The 17,423-nt window shown below is 37.8% G+C and overlaps 1 protein-coding gene across 1 annotated transcript in view; it reads right to left on the bottom strand.

The window, feature by feature from the left end:
* Nucleotides 1-17,423, bottom strand: part of DCDC2 (doublecortin domain containing 2) — a 556,437-nt gene that overhangs the window by 362,923 nt on the left and 176,091 nt on the right. The window contains exons 3-4 of the mRNA XM_053714795.1: nucleotides 4,077-4,153; nucleotides 3,855-3,986 (exon numbers count right to left, since the gene is read on the bottom strand). Of these exons, the coding sequence (XP_053570770.1) occupies nucleotides 3,855-3,986; nucleotides 4,077-4,153 (209 nt within the window). The remainder of the gene's footprint in view (nucleotides 1-3,854; nucleotides 3,987-4,076; nucleotides 4,154-17,423) is intronic.

Below are 17,423 nucleotides of genomic sequence, written 5' to 3' on the forward strand. Positions count from 1 at the left end.
ACATCAGTGACGTTGCTGCTAGTTTTCTCTAATATTTAATAGCATAATATGACTTTATATACACAATTAATACTTATTTGGGGGAAACTTAAAGGAGCACTATTTTCGGGTAATAGCGATATATGCACAATTAACTTCCATATATACACGGTCATGTGTTGATCTAAAACAGTGTTTTTCAACTAGTGTGCTGTGAGAGATCCTCAGGTGTGCCGCAGCAGACTGACAACAGTGTGACATATTTTTTAATTTTTGCTTGTTTTTTACTCCCAGTGCAGGGGTGTCCCTCTTTCAAATTTTGAAATATTGAGAGGTATGTGACAGGCTCATCAGGCAGACAGGCAGGCATCATTTACAACCATGACATATTGACATTCATTCACAGACAATCATTATGATTGTTTGTGAATGAATGTCAATATGTCACGTATAGTTTGTAGGAGGCATGGCATCACAGCACAATACATACAATATGTGTGTATGTGTATGTATATATATATATATATATATATATATATATATATATATATATATATAGATAGAAATATATATGCTGTATTAGGCTACAATGTGTGATTTTTTAAAATTTTGGGATGGTGGTGTGCCACAGGATTTTTTTATGTAAAAAAGTGTGCCATGGCAAAAAAAGGTTGAAAATCACTGATCTAAAAAGCAGGTTTCAGTACCTAATCTATGCAGCAATATAAGGAGGAAATGACAATAACCTCTCAATACTGAGATACAAATCATATTTAAACTATTAGCGATACTTGAAAACATCATGTCCATTTACTTAGTATCATGTAACCAAGTGAAATGCACTAACGTTCACTATATATCAACCAATAAGTGCTCTACCCAACGAATGATCAAGTCCATTATTATGTTTTTAAAGGGACAGTCAAGTCCAAAATAAACTTTCATGATTCAGATAGGGCATGTAATTTTAAACAACTTTCCAATTTACTTTTATCACTAATTTTGCTTTGTTCTCGTGGTATTCTTAGTTGAAAGGTAAACCTAGGAGGTTCATATGCTAATTTCTTATACCTTGAAAGCCACCTCTAATCTGAATGCATTCTGACAGGTGTCACCACTAGAGGGTGTTAGTTCATGTGTTTCCTACAAATAACATTGAGCTCATGCACGTGAAGTTACCTAGGAATGAGCACAGATTGGCTAAAATGCAAGTCTGGCAAAAGAACTGAAATAAGGGGGCAGTCTGCAGAGGCTTAGATACAAGGTAATTACAGAGGTAAAACGTGTATTATTATAACTTATTTATGCAAAACTGGGGAATGGGTAATAAAGGGATTATCTATCTTTTTAAACAACACAAATTCTGGTGTTGACTGTCCCTTTAAACCTCTTTTTTTTATTCTGAATTTTAATAAAAGTTAAGTTTAATTCATATTATGGTCCAAATTATACATACTTAACAAACGTGAGTGCAATTATGTGTATTCTGTTATAACTGAAATAGAATTGCTATTTATTTATTTATCTATTTTACTTAAAGGACAACTAGATACAGTAGAAGTGCATAATTAACACATACCTAATGAAAAGACAATGCAATAACACCTAATCTGAATTTCAAATAAGCAGTAGATTTTTTTCTGACAAATGTATTTTCCCCCATTTGCCAGCCCCCTGTATCATGTGACAGCCATCAGCCAATCACAGACTAGTATAGGTATACTCTGTGAACTTGTGCACATGCTCAGTAGGAGCTGGTGCCTCAAAAAATGTGTATATAAAAAGGCTGTGCAAAATTTGATATTAGAAGTAAATTGGAAAGTTTCTGAAAACAGTGTGCTCTATCTGAATCATGAAAGTTTAATTTTGACTTTAGTGTCCCTTTAATGTTACTATCCTGAATAAAACTGCATTTTTATTTTTGTATTTGTAGTCTCCTGCAGAGCAGTGGGAAATGTTGTGGTAATCAACCAATGAATAATGAATCCTTAAGTATAGAACATGTACTTAAAGGGACAGTCAAGTCATAATTAAACTTTCATGATTCAGATAGGGCATGCCAATTTAAATAACTTTCCAATTTACTTTTATCATTAAATTCGATTTTTTTTCTTTTGGTATTCTTTGTTGAAAAAAGGAATGCTCATTTGCTAATTTTTAAGCCCTTGAAAGCCACCTCTTATTAGAATTTATTTGACAGTTTTTCACAGCTATAGGGTGTTAGTTCATGTGTGCCATATAGATAACAGTGTGCTTATACCCGTGTAGTTATTTACGAGTCAGTACTGATTGGCTAAAATGCATGTCTGTCAAAAGAACTAAGAAAAGGGGGTAGTCAGCAAAGGCTTAGATACAAGGTAATCACAGAGGTATTTGCTGTAAATAAAAGGCATTTCCTATTTTGTTTGACACCACATTATAACTTTGATTGTACAATTGCTTGAGAAAAGATATGTCATTTTGTTTTGCTTTTTTTGTTTTGTTTTGGTTTGGTTTTTTGCTTCAATATTGTATGTATAACTACTTGAGTTACAATAAAAATCTTTAAAAAAAAAAAAAAAAAATGTATATTAATATAACCGTGTTGGTTATGAAAAAAGGGAAATGGGTAATAAAGGGATTATCTATCTTTTAAAAACAATAACAATTTTGGAGTAGACTGTCCCTTTAATGTTATTTTTAATAGTTAAGTTTTGATTTAACTTTTAAACGCAAAACATTTTAATATGCTTAACAGCTGCTTATTCATTTACAAGATTTATTTTATCTTAGTGTTCTTTTAAACACAACAGACATTCAGATGATAGCACCCCATTAATTTTAATTAACTAATTACATTTTTGGAAATTACCTAAATTAATAAACAACAATAGCAATTATACAATTAAGAATTTGCTTACTTTGAAGGTAGTGAAGTCTTTTTTTTTACTTCTATCTGTTTGATCCTACATCAATCTTATTTATTTTAATTGATTTTCAGGAGCCTTTCCAAGCACTAATTAACTATTTGTGGTCTTATTTTTATTTATTTAATTTTAATTTGCTCATTATACTCATTTCATAGTAGTTTCAGCACCTGAAGAAAATTATTTTATAATATATTAGCCTATCAATCAGCTAATGTATTACTCTCATTACTGATGCCCAACACAATAATTCATGTCAGAAGAGCTACACAAAAGATTCTATAAACACTGACCAAATTAGAAAATAAACTGGATATCGGTATTTTACGACATTTAAAACACACACAAAGTTTAAGCCTCATTAATTCACATTTCTTCAAGTGAATATATTTTCTTAAAGGGACATTAAACACTAAATAAGTGCTAGATAGAATGATGCATTCAAAGAAAAGATTAGTCTATGACTAACATGTAGATGTATTTTTTAAAGTTTCAATAGTTGTTTAAAAAGTGACAAAATAAGTGTAAAGTTTTAGTGTCTATAAAACACTGGGAGCTGCCATGTTGTAACTTGCGTTACCTTCTCTGCTGTGGCCAATTAGAGACAGTTATAAATAGGTCACTAGAGTGTGCAGCCAATGGTTGTGCTGGATTTAACAGTGTTCTGCACTTCCATTTCTAACAGGAACTGAAAAGCTGATATTTTCAGAATGGAATTACAGGCAAAGAGGACAAAATACATAATGAAAGTATATTGCAGAGTTTTATTATATACAATTTATAATTTTATATTACCATCTCAAAGTGTTTAATGTCCCTTTAATGACTTTGTCCATCATGTAACTATCATTTCGATGCATGTTTCTGTGTGACTTATGCATTTGTCTAATTCATATTGCACAGCAATACATACATGAGGATCAAGGTGATTTTTGTTTATGCAAATTGTTCACATAAGGCAGAACATACCTGTGTACTGCTCCATTCCTGAGCCTTACTTTGTCAGTAACCATAGAGAGCACAAGTTCCCACTGATCTAGTATTTTTTTTGGTATCAACAGACGTACAACTGGGCTCATTAGATCTCCATTAGTAATTAGACTGTAAGTGTAAACATAATGATATCAATTAATTAAATAATATTTCATAAAAAGCAAAATATGTATAGTATCACAAACCAATGTAACTTACAATATAGTACATGGCTCTTGCACTTGTTTTCGAAACCTTGCAGATACATTGATTCTGCTGTGGGATACGGGTTTAACCTGGAATAGAAGATTAAAAGAATATTGTCAAGCTATTATGTATAAATGTGTGTGTGAGTTAGAGTGGTGATGTTGCTCCAAAAAGACACAAATTGCAATAAAATATACACCATCTATTTAAAGGGTATACTTACTGTATAATATAAATTCAGCTATTGACTGCAGCATATTTTTATATATTTTTTATTTGAAAAAAAAAAAAACCTCTGACTATATTAAGCATCAGTACTTGTGCGCCACGATACCTCTGTATATCATTCTCAGATATTGCTGGATTGTCATAGATTGAAAGGTCTACTCGTTTTCCTTCCCACAGCTTCCCCCCTCAGGACAAATGCCCTGGCTCTGCAAAAATCATCAAACCCCGACTCCACGCATGATCTGAATGACCACGCACATGACATGCCCACTGTCCTATCCTACCTTTCCACCAAGAAAACATCAGTGGCTCACTGCCCAAGAGAACAACTCCAGGAAATGTTGAGATAAGATAATCTTGTATTTTCCATGAAGTATAAATCCATGTAATAATATCTGAAATACTATAAAAAGAAACCTTTGGCATTTCTAAGGCGGATTTCTAGTCAATAAACAGTTAAAGGGATGTGAAACCCACAATTTTTCCTTCATGATTCAGATAGAGCATACAATTTTAAACAACTTTCCAATTCACTTCCATTATCAAATTTGCTTTGTTGTCTTAGTATCCTTTTGTAAATTGGAAAGTTGTTTTAAAATGTATGCTCTATCCGAAACATGAAATAAAAAATGTGGGGTTCATGACCCTTTAATTCTTAAACACCTGTAAACACAAGATTAAACACCTGGATATTAGCTTTCATCTTATAAAATAAACCATTTATCCCTGTTATAGGCAGTCTATTCATTAAAAAATGTAAAAAATTACAACATAAGAATTTAAGCGGGTTCTCTCACTAAAGAGAAAGCTCTCACCTCAGTAAATATAGCCCAAGGTGCATATGCTCCACTTTTTTATGTAGGAATTTTTAAAGGCTTACAACTAGTTCTGTAAAGCTTCATACATTCAAATGTTTTACATTTGACAGTACCAAGCCATTAAAGGGACAGAAAAGTGCAGCTTAGGCTTTCATCAGATAGAGCATGCAATTTTAAACAACTTTCAAATCTACTTATTCTATCAAATTTGATTTGTTCTCTTTGTATCTTTTGTTGAAAAGCTTACCAAGGTAGGCTTGGGTGGAGCAATGCACCACTGGACGCTAGCTGCTGACTGGTGGCTGCACATATATGCCTCATGCCATTGGCTCACCAGATGTATTCAGCTCGCTCCCAGCAGTACATTGCTGCTCCTTCTACAAAGATTACCAAATTATTAAGCAAATTTCATAAAAGAAATGTATTGGAATTATTTGTTTTTAAATTGTATGCTCTGAGTCATAAAAAGCAAACAAAGTAGGTTTAATGTTCCTTTAACAACCACATAATACAGAATACATTTTTTTTCCAGATAATTATTTTATATATGTTTGCAGGACCTATTTTAATGCACTTCAAAGCAGAGATATGCTGCTGTATGGTAATATCTGCAAGTATCATAATACTTGGTATATACTCTCAAAGCTCTTGCACATCATTTTAGAGCCAGTCCCATTTAAAATATAGCATAAAATTAATAATGTAATCACAATTAAACTAAAAATATTACAGCGAGAAACCCAGTTCTGATTTTAAAGGGTAGGAAGAATTTTTTTTTTTTTTTTAAAACTGAAGTCATATGTTAAGATTTTTATTTATGTTCAATAAATGTTAATTATGACACTTGCTTTTAATTCAGCTGTTTCTGGCATATGGGCTGTTAATATATAATTGTGGATTCACAAGTAATTGTCATATTAGCAATACAATGAATTGTTTCATGAAGCATTTCAAAGGGTTCACTTCATCTTTAATTCTTCTATAAACTCTGTAAAAATATGCACTGAACATTATAGTCTGTGTTCTAAAATGCATTAAAATATATTGCTGGAAAATATTAGTAGCAAGTTAACCTAGAACTACCTTAGGTCATGCAGATGCTATAATTAGGGATTTCAGCAACTATATATGAATAGTGAGAATAGAAGACAAGTTTTTAATCAGGAGGTCTGGATTCCAATCCATTAGAGTTTGCCGTGTGCTAATGCAGATGTTTTCTGGCTTATTTTTTATGGCAATCCAACCATTAGAAGAATAGCTAATTGAATTAATTAAGCTGTATCATTTCCTTATTACGCAATAAATCTGTTACATTCAGTTTGGGTAAACACATGTAAAACTATAAGAAAGACTTTTCATAGGGGATTCTAAAGACCTACAAGAAAACAAAAACATAATTTATGCTTACCAGATGAATTCCTTTCCTTCCAGATAGGGAAAGTCCACGACTTAATTCCTTACTGTTGGGAAATACAACACCTGGCCACCAGGAGGAGGCAAAGACACCCCAGCCAAAGGCTTAAATATCCCTCCCACTTCCTCATTACCCCAGTCATTCAGTCGAGGGAACAAGGGAAAGTAGGAGAAACATTAGGGTATAAATGGTGCCTGAAGAAAAAAATAGGAGACCACCCATAGACAAGAAAAAAACGGGCGGAAGGAAAGGAATTTATCTGGTAAGCATAAATTATGTTTTCCTTCCTAAGATAGGGAGAGTCCACAGCTTCATTCCTTACTGTTGGGAAAACTATACCCAAGCTCCAGAGGACACTGAATGAATAATGGGAGGGAACAAAACGGAAGAGGCGGACCCTATTCTGTGGGCACCATAGCCTGCTAAACTTTTCTCCTGAAAGCTGCTTCAGCCGAAGCAAAAACATCAAACTTGTAAAATTTTGAAAAGGTATGTAAGGAGGACCAAGCATGACAAATCAGATAAGGGGGCTCACATTGCAAAGCAGAGATCTCAGAAACTCGCGCACAGAGGCAATAGCCAATAAAAAAAGAGAACCTTTTCCAAGTTTATCTTCCATCCATGTGATCGAAGAAGACTGAGAAGGAACTCCGAGAACTCTTCCGCAAAACGACAGGATGGTTGCAATACCCTAAATTCTGGCAATGGCTAGAAGAGCCCCCAGAACCTTCATAAAGATTCTTGGAGCAGTAGCTAGGCCAAACGAAAGGGCAATGAACTGGAAGTGCTGATCCAGGAATGCAAACCTCAGGAACTGAAAGTGTTTCCTGTGGATTGGAACATGAAGGTAAACGTCCTTCAGATCTATAGTGGTCATAAACTGGTACTTCCTGAATTAAAGGAAGGATGGACCTTATTGTCTCCATCTTGAAGGAAGGGACACTGAGAAATGTGTTTAAGCACTTTAGGTCCAGAATTTGGCGGAAAGTTCCCTCCTTCTTTGGGACCACGAAAAGGTTTGAATAAAACCCCAAACCTCTTTCTTCGATAGGCACCGGGACAACCACTCCTAAGGAGGATAGATCCCGAACACACCCTAGAAAGGCAACCCTCTTTTCTGGTCTGGTAGACAGATTCGAGAGAAGGAATCTGCCCCTTGGCGGATGAGATTTTAAGCCTATCTTGTATTACTGAGATACCACCTCCAGGACCCCCGGATCCTGTACGTCCTTGAACCAGGCGTCTGAAAAAAGAGACAGTCTGCCACCTACATGATCCGATCCGGATTGGGGGCCGCCCTTTCATGCCGATTTGTTTTCGGCAGGCTTCTTATTCTGCTTGGATTTATTCCAGGACTGAGCCGGCTTCCAAGTACTCTTGGGTTGCTCGGGCTTGGAGGAGGATTGTTGTTGTTGGGATTTTTCAGAACAAAAGGAATGAAAATTAGAAGATTGTCGTCCCTTAGACTTGTTCTTATCTTGCGGTAGGAAGGCACACTTACTTCCAATAACCGTAGAAATAATGGAGTCCAGGCCTGGACCAAATAAAATCTTTCCCTTGAAGGGAAGAGAAAGGAGTCTGGACTTAGAAGTCATATCCGGAGACCAAGTCTTCAACCAGAGCGCCCGGCGGGCTAGGGCCGCAAAGCTAGAGGCCTTTGCATTTAGGTGAATAATTTGCATATTCGCATCACAGATAAAACATTAGCAATTCTCAGAGTTTTAATGCTGTCTTGAATATCCTCGCTAGGAGACTCCACCTCAATGAGTTCCAACAATGAGTTGCACCAGTAGGTAACCGCTCCGGCAACTGTGGCAACTGCAGCCGCCGGTTGAAACAAAAATCCTGTATGTTGAAACATCTTTCTCAGAATGGTTTCCATTATCTTATCCATCGGCTATGTGAACGAAGAACTATCCTCAAGAGGTATAGTAGTACATTTAGCAAGCGTAGAGATAGCCCCACAAGTTGAGAGTCTGGGACCAGGAACTACTAAAAGTAGATGAGAGGGAAAAGGAAGAACCAATTCTTTCCCATTCGTTCTTAATAATGTTGACCATCTTAGCCGGCACAGGAAAAGTCAAAGGAACTTTCCTGTCTTCGTAAACTGTCTAATTTAGGAATCATAGGTTCTTCAGGCAGCGCAGCCTCTGGAACCTCTAACGTAGATAGAACCTCCTTTAATAAAAAACGCAAGTGCTCAATTTTAAATCTACGGTTCCTCCGCAGCAGGAGGCTTAGACGCTAAGGACTCCGACCCAGAAAGTTCACCCTCTGAAGCTACAGAGGTTAACTCATCATCGGATAACTGGGACATAATAGCTAAACCAGATAAATATTTAGATGATTCCGGGTCAGGAGAGCTATGTTTAACCTTTCTCTTACGTTTCTTAGAGCGAGGTAATGCACTGAGGGCTGCAGACACCATCGTTTGTAACTGCGCAGCAAAGTCCACAGGAAGAAGTCCCCCTCCGGATGGAGGATTAGATGTGCTACGGGGCACTGCATGTGGAGTGGATAATGTAGCAAGGGTAGTAATCTCATGGTACGCCGAGTCCAGAGAGGTAGACAGCTCAGAGGGACGAAGAGCCTTAGCACTTTATAACGGTGTTAAGGCATGTGGAACATAATTGAGTGGGCAGGAAACCCCAGCCTCCTCACCATATAAACAGGTATGATTTAGTACAGAAGGAGTACCTTCTAACATGTCAGAGTCCTCCATAGCTCAGGTTATACCCACAGAAGGACATAAATAAAAACTTTTTTTTTATTATAGAAAACTGCACCTTTATACTCCCAATGGCTGGGGCACTCACCACCTCCTAGACCCAGACAGTTAACAGAGGAAACGCTCTTCTCAGGTTCAAGTTTCAGCCAGAATGGAGGAAATGAACATAGACCACACCCGGTCACATGGCGTGCAAGACAGTACTTCCCTTGATATTACAAGTACAGCAAGTAATCGGAAATGTGCAACATGAAAGTGAAACTTAAAAGGGAAACCTGTTTGTTCCAGCCAAAAACACACAGTCTATCAGCCCAGGAAAAAAAATCACACAAAGCAGCATGTAAATAATAAATACACTGATTAATTAACTCCAACTGTTCAATAAACCCCCTTCCGAGGATATTAACCCTGTATCTTATCAAGGTATAAAGTAGCCACACTATGACCCTGTTATAGTGTTTTATGTGTAAAAATTGAAACGATCTTACCTCCAGAATCCAAACTGTGGAACAGAACACAGCCTCTCAAGTGTAACAGTCTAATAGCAGTGCTCCTGACATGGACTTGAGTGAGAGAAAGCAGGCAGTGAAACTCGTCAACACTGATTGCTTAGGAGCTGTTAGCAGTAGTCTGGATGGTTTCGCAGAAAAACTTTCCCTGCATCTCCAGACTCTAACTTTCATCAATACTCTCACTGAGACATGACTACTTAAAACTCCAATCCTATCTCAAAGGGCAGATACCCTTTTTCAGGACTCTCTGAATCTTCGGACACTTCTCTGCCACCTCCTAACGTGACAAAAGGCAAATAATGACTGGGGTAATGAGGAAGTGGGAGGGATATTTAAGCCTTTGGCTGGGGTGTCTTTGCCTCCTCCTGGTGGCCAAGTGTTGTATTTCCCAACAGTAAGGAATGAAGCCGTGGACTCTCCCTATCTTAGGAAGGAAATATATACAGTCAATGCAAAAAGAAAACATTGCGGATAATTAATTTAGTAATGATGATGTCTATTAGTGCAGTCTTTTATACTTAGTTAACAATAGGAATTCAAGATGTAAACAATACATATTTTGTATAATTTGGAGTAATCTCTTAATCAGAATTTTATTAATTTTTGTAATGCCATGTAAAATGCAAAGATGTGTCACGAGAAAAGGGTCAAAATGTCTTCACATTGTAAAGAAAACCTGAAAATACCTGTCTGAGCCACTATACACACCGCATATCTAATGGATTGGAACACGCACTGTGAGTATCAGCAAATACATTATTATAGTATTTAATTGCTGGTCCAATGTTAGAAGAAAATAATTCAATGAGACTTTTCAAAACTATTAGTTCAATCTGGTATAAAGTACTCAAAATATCATATGTTATTTTATGTATATGGAAACAAGTGATATCCCTAATTATAGTAAATATTGGAACTATGTTGAAGTTCAGTGGCTATATGAAACATATACTTACATCTTCTGTAGGCGACTATAGGAAATGATAAAATAAAACTTCTATTAGTACAATTCTAGCAGAAAAACATGCCATTCACAACAATAATCAACTATACTTTAAAAAAAGGCTGCATAAATATGAAAAGATTGTTAGTTTAGGCCATCATTTATGGCAAAAAATGTAGAAATACAGTGGGATCCAGATAAAGTATATTAGCACAGAAACATTATAAGAGCTAAGTAATAGTACATCAGGTGGCAGTTGGTGTCTAATGTCAAATAGCAATGTTGGTGATACAATGAATATGACTCACAGGATGGCTTGCAAGTGGAGCATCTCTTTCATTAAGCAATTCAATGTCATTGGGCAACATTTACTAATATGAGAGCTCTCTCAAAAGAGAGACTACTTGCCAATGTTATAAGCAGACTGAATATTAAAAGTACTGTGTAGTACTTGTACTGTAAAATTGGTTTCTCCTTAATTTATTTACAATGATTTGTTATACCAGCTGCCGAGTATAAAATGTATGGGAAACCCATGCTTTAGCTTTACTTTTGGGTACTAAATTATAAACAAACTTTCTATTAGCTTTCAGTGGTAAAGGGACACTTAACCCAAATTTTTTTCTTTAATGATTCAGATAGAGCATGCCATTTTGAGTAACTTTCTAATTTACTCCTATTATCAATTTTTCTTTGTTCTCTTGCTTTCTTTATTTAAAAAGCAGGAATGTAAAGCTTAGGATCGGCCCATTTTGGTTCAGAACCTGGGTTAAGCTTGCTCATTGGTTGGCTGAATGTAGTCACCAATAAGCAAGTTGTATCCAGGGTGCTGAACCTAAAATGGTCCGACTCTTAAGCTTTACATTCCAGCTTTTTAAATAAAGAAAGCAAGAGAATTAAGAAAACTTGATAATAGGAGTAGATTAGAAAATTGCTTAAAATTGCCTGCTCTATCTGAATCATTAAAGAAACAAACTGGGTTAAGTGTCCCTTTAATGAGAAAACAAATATGGTTAGATTATGGGTGGAGCACCATCTGTTGCACACAAGCGATAAGGGCATGCGTTGAAAGTAAACACGTTCAAGCGCAATTGAATTTAGCGTGCCTCGTGATAACGTGACCTCAGAGCTCTGGTTAACTGTTACGCTCGACTTAAAAGTTGCACAAAATACATCAAAAATACACTTTAATAAAAATAATTTTTAAAAAATTGCAAAAAAAATTATAAGGGCTCAAAGTTAGGTCTCAGGTGTTAAGAAAAAAGACTGAAAAGGGCTTTAACATAGAGATACATACATATACATGTCTAAATATGTATGTATATATATATATATATATATATATATATATATATATATATATATATGTGTGTGTGTGTGTGCGTGTGTGTGTGTGTACATATGTATTTTTTATATGTCTATATATCTGTTTAAAGACATACAGTATATACACATAAATACATATGTATACAATATAAGTCATATACAAAAGTGCATTGGAGCCTGTTGCAGTCAGGTAGATAAAAGAACATGAAAAATCATAAATATGCAATATTCATATTTAATAAAGTGTTTGTGTATTTATGGTAAATATTTCACATTCAAATGTTCCTCACATGTTCTAAGCATTTTAAAATAGATATTCCTATAAATATCTGTTTATATCTATACCCAGGGGTGGATAAATATCACTATGGTTTACTAGTCAGTGGTTAAAAGCTACCAGATAGAACAGGTTACTAGTACACTCAATGGTAAAGATAGGAAAAAGTCACATTTCTAACTCGTCTGCTGCAATTTCTAAGTCGTCCGGGACTAGTGGACCACTGGAAATTTCAAGCCCTGTCTATACCTATATATAATCATCTATATATAAAGCTAAAAATATATATTTTACCAAAAATACATCAGACATAAATACAAAAGTAAATTTATGCTTACCTGATAAATTAATTTCTTCTATGGTACGACGAGTCCACGGATTCATCCTTTACTTGTGGGATATTATCCTCCTGCTAACAGGAAGTGCCAAAGAGCACCACAGCAGAGCTGTCTATAAAGCTCCTCCCTTAGCTCCACCCCCCAGTCATTCGACCGAAGGTACAGGAAGAAAAAGGAGAAACTACAAGGTGCAGAGGTGACTGAAGTTTAAAATCAAAAAAATATAATCTGTCTTAAAATGACAGGGCGGGCCGTGGACTCGTCGAACCATAGAAGAAATTAATTTATCAGGTAAACATAAATTTACTTTTCTTCTATAAGGTACGACGAGTCCACGGATTCATCCTTTACTTGTGGGAAACAATACCAAAGCTACAGGACACGGATGAACGGGAGGGACAAGACAGATGGTTAAACAGAAGGCACCACTGCTTGAAGAACTTTTCTCCCAAAAATAGCCTCTGAAGAAGCAAAAGTATCAAATTTGGAAAATTTGGAAAAGGTATGAAGCGAAGACCAAGTCGCAGCCTTACAAATCTGTTCAACAGAAGCATCATTTTTAAAAGCCCAAGTGGAAGCCACCACTCTAGTAGAGTGAGCTGTAATCCTTTCAGGAGGTTGCTGTCCAGCAGTCTCGTATGCCAAACGGATGATGCTTTTCAGCCAAAAAGAAAGAGTAGCCGTAGCTTTTTGACCTCTACGTTTTCCAGAATAGACAACAAACAAAGAAGATGTTTGACGGAAATCTTTGGTTGCTTGCAAGTAAAACTTCAAAGCACGAACCACGTCCAAGTTGTGCAACAGACGCTCCTTCTTAGAGGAAGGATTAGGACACAGAGAAGGAACAACAATTTCCTGATTGATATTCCTATTAGTAACAACCTTAGGAAGGAATCCAGGTTTGGTACGCAAAACCACCTTATCAGCATGGAAAACAAGATAAGGCGAGTCGCATTGCAATGCAGATAGTTCAGAAACTCTTCGAGCCGAAGAGATAGCAACTAAAAACAGAAATTTCCAAGATAGAAGCTTAATATCTATGGAATGCATAGGTTCAAACGGAACCCCTTGAAGAACTTTAAGAACTAAATTCAAACTCCATGGTGGAGCAACAGGTTTAAACACAGGCTTGATTCTAACTAAAGCCTGACAGAACGACTGAACGTCTGGAATATCTGCCAGACGTTTGTGCAGTAGAATTGATAAAGCAGATATCTGTCCCTTTAAGGAACTAGCTGATAGCCCCTTCTCCAATCCTTCTTGGAGAAAGGACAAAATCCTAGGAATTCTGATCTTACTCCATGAGTAGCCTTTGGATTCGCACCAATAAAGATATTTACGTCATATCTTATGATAAATTTTCCTAGTGACAGATACCTTGACTCAGGCTCGAAAGCCTATGACCGACTCAGAGAAACCCCGCTTGAATAAAAAAAGCGTTCAATCTCCAAGTAGTCAACTGCAGAGAAACTAGATTTGGATGCTGGAACGGACCTTGAATCAGAAGGTCCTGTCTCAGTGGCAGAGTCCATGGTGGAAGAGATGACATGTCCACCAGGTCTGCATACCACGCACGCCACGCGGCCACGCAGGTGCTATCAAAATCACCAAAGCTCTCTCCTGTTTTATTCTAGCAATCAAATGAGGAAGGAGAGGAAATGGTGGAAACACATAAGCCAGGTTGAACAACCAGGGTACTGCTAGAGCATCTATCAGTACTGCCTGAGGATCCCTTGACCTGGACCCGTAACAAGGAAGTTTTGGCGTTCTGACGAGACGCCATCAGATCCAATTATGGTGTGCCCCATTGCTGAATCAATTGTGCAAACACCTCCGGATGGAGTTCCCACTCCCCCGGTTGAAAAGTCTGACGACTTAGAAAATCTGCTTCCCAGTTCTCTACTCCTGGAATATAGATTGCTGATAGATGGCAAGAGTGAGTCTCTGTCCATCTAATTATTTTGGTAACCTCTATCATCGCTAGAGAACTCTTTGTTCCCCCCTGATGATTGATATATGCTACAGTTGTGATATTGTCCGACTGGAATCTTATGAATCTGGCGAAGCCAGCTGAGGCCACGCCTGAAGCGCGTTGAATATTGCTCTCACTTCTAGAATATTTATCGGGAGGAGAGCCTCCTGAGTCCACAAACCCTGTGCTTTCAGGGAATTCCAGACTGCACCTCAGCCCAATAGGCTGGCGTCCGTCGTCACTATGAGCCATGCTGGCCTGCGGAAACACATTCCCTGGGACAGATGATCCTGTGACAACCACCAAAGAAGAGAGTCTCTGGTCTCTTGATCCAGATTTATCTGAGGAGATAAATCTGCATAATCCCCATTCCACTGTTTGAGCATGCATAGTTGCAGTGGTCTGAGATGCAAGCGAGCAAATGGAACTATGTCCATTGCCACTACCATTAGTCCAATTACCTCCATACACTGAGCCACTGACGGCCGAAGGAATGGAATGAAGAGCTCGGCAGGTGGTTAAAATCTTTGATTTCCTGACCTCCGTCAGAAAAATTTTCATGTCCACCGAATCTATCCCAGGAATGGAACTCTTGTGAGAGGGATAAGTGAACTCTTTTTTACGTTCACCTTCCACCCGTGAGATCTTAGAAAAGCCAACACGATGTCCATGTGAGACTTGGCTAGTTGGTAAGTTGAAGCCTGAATTAAGATATCGTCCAGATAAGGCGCCACTGCTATGCCCCGCGGCCTTAGAACCGCCAGAAGGGACCCTAGCACCTTTGTGAAAATTCTGGGAGCTGTGGCCAACCCAAAGGGAAGAGCCACAAACTGGTAATGCTTGTCCAGAAAGACGAACCTGAGGAACTGGTGATGATCTTTGTGGATAGGGATGTGTAGATACGCATCCCTTAAGTCCACAGTGGTCATATATTGACCCTCCTGGATCATTGGTAAAATAGTCCGAATGGTCTCCATCTTGAAGGATGGGACTCTGAGGAATTTGTTTAGGATCTTGAGATCTAAAATTGGTCTGAAGGCTCCCTCTTTTTTGGGAACCACAAACAGACTGGAGTAGAACCCCTGCCCCTGTTCTGTTTTCAGAACTGGGCAGATCACTCCCATGGTATATAGGTCTTCTACACAGCGTAAGAACGCCTCTCTTTTTGTCTGGTTTACAGACAATTGAGATAGATTGAATTTCCCCCTTGGAGGAGAATCTTTGAAATCTAGAAGATACCCCTGGGTTATGATTTCTAAAGCCCAGGAGTCCTGAACATCTCTTGCCCAAGCCTGAGCAAAGAGAGAAAGTCTGCCCCCTACTAGATCCGGTCCCGGATCGGTGGCTACCCCTTCATGCTGTCTTGGTGGCAGCAGCGGGCTTCTTGGCCTGTTTACCCTTGTTCCAAGTCTGGTTCGGTCTCCAGACTGACTTGAATTGAGCAAAATTCCCCTCTTGCTTTGCAGCAGGGGAAGAGGTAGAGGGACCACCTTTGAAGTTTCGAAAAGAACGAAAATTATTTTGTTTGGTCCTCATTTTATTTGTCTTATCCTGAGGAAGGGCATGGCCTTTCCCTCCAGTGATGTCTGAAATGATCTCTTTCAGTTCAGGCCCAAAGAGGGTCTTACCCTTGAAAGGGATGGCTAAAAGCTTAGATTTTGATGACACATCAGCAGACCAGGACTTAAGCCATAACTCTCTGCGCGCTAAAATGGCAAAACCTGAATTCTTTGCCGCTAATTTAGCTAGTTGAAAAGCGGCATCTGTAATGAAAGAATTAGCTAGCTTGAGAGCCCTAATTCTATCAAGAATATCATCTAATGGGGTATCAACCTGAAGAGCCTCCTCCAGAGCCTTGAACCAAAAAGCAGCTGCAGTAGTTACAGGAACAATGCACGCTAAAGGTTGGAGAAGAAAACTCTAATGAGCAAATATTTTATTTAGGAGACCCTCTAATTTTTTATCCATAGGATCTTTGAAAGCACAACTGTCCTCAATAGGTCTAGTTGTTCGCTTAGCCAGGGTAGAAATGGCTCCCTCCACCTTAGGGACCATCTGCCACGAGTCCCGCATGGTGTCTGATATGGGAAACATTTTCTTAAAAGTAGGAGGGGGAGAGAACAGAATACCTGGTCTATCCCACTGCTTAGTAACAATGTCCGTAATCCTTTTAGGGACCGGAAAAACATCAGTGTAGGCAGGAACCTCTAGAAATCTGTCCATTTTACACAATTTCTCTGGAACTACAATAGGGTCACAATCATCCAGAGTCGCTAAAACCTCCCTGAGCAATAAGCCTTCTAAAACTCAGAGCAGTTAAGCAGTATGGGGTCATATCTGACCCCATATCAAGAGCTAGATTACGAGTGAAGCGCTATTTAGGGCTCGCGCACTAACTTTGTAAGACGGAGGCTTTTTGCCCACATATGAATTGAAAGTAAAAAGGTAGCGCACAAAACCTGATGCACGCAAAAAGTGGAACTTAGAATATAGTGACCGCATTAACATATTCTCCCGTAGACTTTAATGGAGCGTGCAAAGTACAAATAAACCTGATCACGTTTATTCAAGTGTGCTAAACCAGTCATGAATTATGAATATTTCCCATTCCAATGTTCTTCCCATAGAAGAATATGTTTTACTTATTCTTAAATAAATATTTATATACCAAACAACCTCTGCACTCCCTGTGTAGTAAAGTAATCGGTGCTGAGCCTTCAAAAGCAATCCAAAAAATAATAATACCTTGCACTGGTTTTGTTAATCAAGATGTCACCACTTTATTCTCACCTTTGACAAAGGT

This window comes from Bombina bombina, chromosome 5 (assembly GCF_027579735.1).
Source record: "Bombina bombina isolate aBomBom1 chromosome 5, aBomBom1.pri, whole genome shotgun sequence".
Classification (NCBI taxonomy): Eukaryota; Metazoa; Chordata; class Amphibia; order Anura; family Bombinatoridae; genus Bombina; species Bombina bombina.